The sequence below is a fragment of the Cynara cardunculus genome, unplaced genomic scaffold, assembly GCF_001531365.2.
Source record: "Cynara cardunculus var. scolymus isolate 2C unplaced genomic scaffold, CcrdV1 Un_Scaffold_3484, whole genome shotgun sequence".
NCBI classification, from domain to species: Eukaryota; Viridiplantae; Streptophyta; class Magnoliopsida; order Asterales; family Asteraceae; genus Cynara; species Cynara cardunculus.
In genome coordinates this window covers 7,938-13,056 of record NW_020201493.1, presented here as the reverse complement: position 1 = coordinate 13,056, position 5,119 = coordinate 7,938, and the positions used below count along the sequence as shown (strand labels likewise).

General features: G+C 34.8%; 1 protein-coding gene across 1 annotated transcript in view; it reads left to right on the top strand.

The window, feature by feature from the left end:
- The window catches only part of LOC112503655 (probable acyl-activating enzyme 2), a 3,439-nt gene extending 1,189 nt beyond the window's left edge, over positions 1-2,250 (top strand). The window contains exon 2 of the mRNA XM_025107651.1: positions 780-2,250. Coding sequence (XP_024963419.1) covers positions 780-2,207 — 1,428 coding nt within the window. The 3' untranslated portion in view covers positions 2,208-2,250. The remainder of the gene's footprint in view (positions 1-779) is intronic.
- The last annotated feature ends 2,869 nt before the right edge of the window (positions 2,251-5,119 follow it).

Sequence of the window (5,119 nt, the reverse complement as noted above, 5' to 3'; positions counted from 1 at the left end):
AAAACTAAAGAAATGTACAAAAATAGAAAAGGCATACCTTCCCAAAAATAGAAAAACTGTGTATACCCAAAAAAGCTTCAGGTAAGCTACAGTAACGATCTGATAATTAACCTATCCAAACCCTTAAATGTCATTCAATAAATGGCAATAATACAAACCACTTTATTAAATCTCAGCGTGATTGGCTTTTAATTAGGGTTCTATTTAATCTCATCAACTTTAAGGCTTTTTAACCATTCAAAAGGGTAGGCTATAAAAATTAATCATTGGTTCGAATGACGCTAAATTTTGGTTCAAAAGTCGTTAAAAGCATTCACAGGGGTGTCGTAAGACTCTATTCGTTTCAAATCTATTAGTGTTTGTTACAAAATAATTGTGTTTTTGAAAATAAWTAATTAAATTCTTAAATTTACACTTAATTAACGCATAAACATTTAAGAGTTATAAGAAAAAAGAAATTTAATTAATAGTAAATTTATCATTTGGTTTACTAATATATATATATATATATATATAATTATGTGACATTTCAAATTATAAATTTTTATTTTAGATAACTCTATAAACTATTATAATTTGCCACCTACTATGAATTTTAAATCATGATAGTTTACAATTCAACTTCTTACTCTTCGTTTGAATTTTTTATTCGATATGAATYATCTCAATAAACACGATTACATAGGGGATGCATACAAACTTTTAAAATAATTAATGTTCATGTACCTTTTATTCGATCACCTTTACATTGGTTGCTAAACTTAAAGTKATGGATGCAGGTAGCGGTACTAGCCCCAAATATCCCTGCAATGCAAGAACTTCATTTTGCAGTTCCCATGGCTGGAGCAATCATTTGCCCTCTTAACACACGCTTGAATCCAAGTATGATCTCAAACCTTCTCAAGCACTCAGAAGCCAAAGTTCTCTTTATCGACTACCAACTACTGCAAATTGCTAAGGAAGCTCTCAATCTTCTCAACAACACACACTCAAAAGCCCCTCGCCTTTTCATAATATCTGAATCCAACTACAAGTCCTCCTTGACCCTTACCCATAAATATGATTACGAGCGGCTTGTAGAGAGTGGAGATACTGAATTCCCTATAGTTCGGCCTCATGATGAATGTGATCCCATCAGTTTAAACTATACATCTGGAACCACATCAAGTCCAAAAGGGGTGGTTTATAGCCACCGAGGCGCTTATCTAAACTCCCTTGCCACAGTGTTCATACACGGTATGCGAGAGATGCCTACATACCTTTGGTCTTTGCCTATGTTTCACTGCAACGGATGGTGCTTCTCGTGGGGCATGGCTATAGTTGGTGGTACTAACGTTTTCCTTCGACAAAACAATCCTAAAGATATATTTGACAATATAATGATTCATAAGGTCACACATATGTCCGGAGCTCCAACGGTCTTGAATATGATTGTGAATTATATAGAGATCAATCGAAAACCACTTCCACACAAGGTTGAGATCATGACTGGTGGTGCACCTCCACCTCCAAYGATTCTTTCAAGGATRGAGGAGATAGGATTTCATGTGACTCATATTTATGGTCTCACTGAAACTTATGGTCCAGGAACTTGGTGCTTGTGGATGCCTGAGTGGGATTTATTGTCATTTGAAGAACAAACGAAACTTAAAGCACGACAAGGAGTGAATCATTTTGGAATTGAGGAAGTCGTTGTTAAAGATTCCATCACAATGGAGAGTGTAAAATGTGATGGGACATCGATAGGGGAAGTTATGTTTCGAGGAAATACGGTCATGAGTGGATATTTTAAGGATTTGAGAGCAACTGAAAAGGCATTTGAAGGAGGATGGTTTCGAAGTGGTGATCTTGCTGTCAAACATCAAGACGGGCATATAGAAGTAATTGACAGGTCCAAAGACATTATAATATCYGGTGGAGAAAATATAAGCACGATTGAGGTTGAAAGTGTGATTTATAGCCATCCGGCTGTGCTCGAGGTTGCTGTTGTTGCACAACCAGATGATCATTGGGGTCAAACTCCTTGTGCCTTTGTGAAGTTGAAGAATGGTGTTCATGTTGATGCTCAAGAAATTATTCAATATTGCCGAGATCATATGCCACATTTTATGGCACCTAMGACTGTTATTTTCGAAGATCTGCCACGAAATTCAACTGGAAAGGTTCAAAAGTTCATGTTGAGAGAGAGGGTCAAAAATCTTAAATGAAGAATTGCTTAGACGACTTGAAGCAAAAGTTTTTCAATGTTAATGGACAAGGATTTCAATAATTGAAGGGCTATATTTCTCATTGTATGTTACATACTCATAAATATATTGTTGTGTGTTGGTCCCCGATAGATTAAAAATATGAAAATACAAAAGGTAAAAGAAGCGGTTTGATACATTAGTTTTGTTATAAATCCAAACTCTACCATTGGCMAATCTTCATTGAGTTCAATCTTACAATATATCTCACTCACCCTGATAACTTTCTACCTGTAASCTATATGACCATTGTCAGAACTTGAAGAACTTGTGAACTTGAGAATACTCGTATCAATTGATGCTTTCAACATGTGGATGCATAACAATTTGGTTTGAATGATTGTATATTACCATATTCACACATTTGTGTTYCTTTTTCTCTAATGGTATATATGTGTTCATAAATGGGACAAGTATTCTATGTGGCTGAAGTCCATCGGCTCARGTGGACGATAAAAAGATCGTGTTGGATGTTGTATTTCTCATTCCTTTCAGGCTTGTGTGTTCCAAGTTCTTTTTCTTTTTTACATGMATATCTTCATATTTGCTAGAGGACTCGTTGTTCTTTTTATCTGTTGAAGACGAACTTCTAACGTTTAGACATTAACTGTTGAGGACTTGTCCATTTTTCAAAGACTTTCTCAACAATTTATGGTTTTGGCCTATCGACTGCCGACATCGTCCAACTGAAACCCCTGTTWGGTGATYCTTTGCTCAACCGCTGACCCTCTTTTAGGTGCACAACTTCTTAGTCACATATCTCATACATTCACCTACTAACCATATATGTGAGTAGCTTGGTCATTCGTTGTTTCTCTTGCTTCTTTAGTTGTTGGTAAGCGACCACCTAAAACTAACCCAATTGACTAAATGTTTCTAATTTGGTTTTCAATCATCAAATCTAATCTATTATGTCTCCCTTTATTTGATTATGATAAGACGTCAAGATATATACTAACAAAAACAAACACATGAGAAAATTTAAGTACATACTATAACTCCTGAGATTTTCTATATATTCCAATTTTAATTGTGCTTTGTTTTGGACCATGGAATGCCTCTATATTGAGCTTATTTTACGAAGTTATGTGTTGGTACGAAAGGTCTCAAGGAAACACATGATAAGGTAGAGCATATGAGTGGAGCAGTGAGCTATGCGGGTAGCCGTGCGAAACTCACTGTTGAATTGTGGTTCTAGGTGAACGGGCAACTTTTGGCGCAACTAAAACCGCGACCAAGGTCGCGAGAACACTTGTAGTTCATTAAAGTCGGGATTTTAGGGCTTTTCACCTCATTTACTCCTCTCATATCTCTTATCTCTCTTCACTGAAATCGATTAGGGAAATCTTAGGGTCAATTTTCAGAGCATTCATGAGGCATTTAATGACATCTAACATCAAGGTTCGAGGATTTAAGTTGGAGAATCACTCATCCTTCTCACCATTTTACTTGGTTTTTAGGTTTTCTCCAAAACCTAGTATTGTGAGTTCATTCAACCATTTATAAACTTTTATACATGTTTAAATGTTATATTTTAATCTCCTAAATGTTCATTTTGATGTATTATACATATTGATGGATTTTGACCACTTTTGGATAGTTTGGGAGATTTGGGGGGTTTTGTCTTTTTTGTTAATCAAGGCTGGTCCTTTGATCATTGTTCTAAATATGAGATGGCATGTTAAATATGATATTTTAGAATATGAAACTTATGATTTTATATGATTCATGTGAAATAATCCTATTCTTAGAAAGGAGATATTATTGGTACTCGGTAAATGATAGTATTTGGGTTTTAAAACTTATAAAACCATATTGATCATGATGTTTTGTTATTGGAAATTTTTTGTGGACATGAAGCTTTGAACCATTTTTGGTTCAACCTTAGGTCTAAAGATTTAATGATGATATCATGTGTTAGTACGTAATTATGTAATTGATTCATACTTAGTTATTTTAAAGCAATGACATGCTTAGACTTTAATGCAAATGGATWCATAGGTAGAAGTCAGATTGTGAATTTTATGGTGGGATAGTTATTTTCCCTAATATAGCTAGAAATGGATAATGAATCACTGAAGGACTCGAACTACAGATCGTGGATGGTTGAACTCGATGATCGTGTGTCCCGTAATGATTTGATTCTAGCAAATGAGCATTTCTTGGTTATTAGAGGACTTAGAACTACAAAATGTGTGTTGTTGAACTCGATAACATATGTTTTCTTAAAACTCTTTACTTGTTAAAACCTCATATTCCTGATTTCAAATTTTTTTCTTATAAAACTTTTTGATCTCATTAGGCATTAAGTCTAACATTTTTTCTTAGATGACATATATATCAGGATCTCCTAACGGTGGGGCTCCCAAGGTTTGACCAGAGCGATGGTTGCCATAAGGGACATTTTGGATATACTATTTTTGGAGATCCATAGCGTCACATATTGAATAAAATTCTTTTGGAGATCATATTGACATTCAATGTTAATCTTCACCTAGTATTGGTTTAGATTATTATGTTGTTATTTACCATTATGTTTTGTGATGTGAACACTTATATTTTCCCATTTTTGGGTGATCTTTATTATTCAAGTATTTATTCCGTATTTATTTTCCGGCTTAAATTTACTCTTATTTTAGGGATGTTACAAATTGGTATCAGATCCGATAATCAGACTAGTGTACCAGTGAGAATGCTGGGGTCCCAAGGGCGGGTGTATTGTATTATTCCATATTGGTCTGGGCAGGGGAAACAATATTTCCTTATAAGAGACTTCATACCACCTTTATTAGATGCGTTTTAAAACTGTGAGTCTATGTATGGACAAAGGGAACAATATCTGGTATGATTAGTTTGAGATGTTACAGATGGTG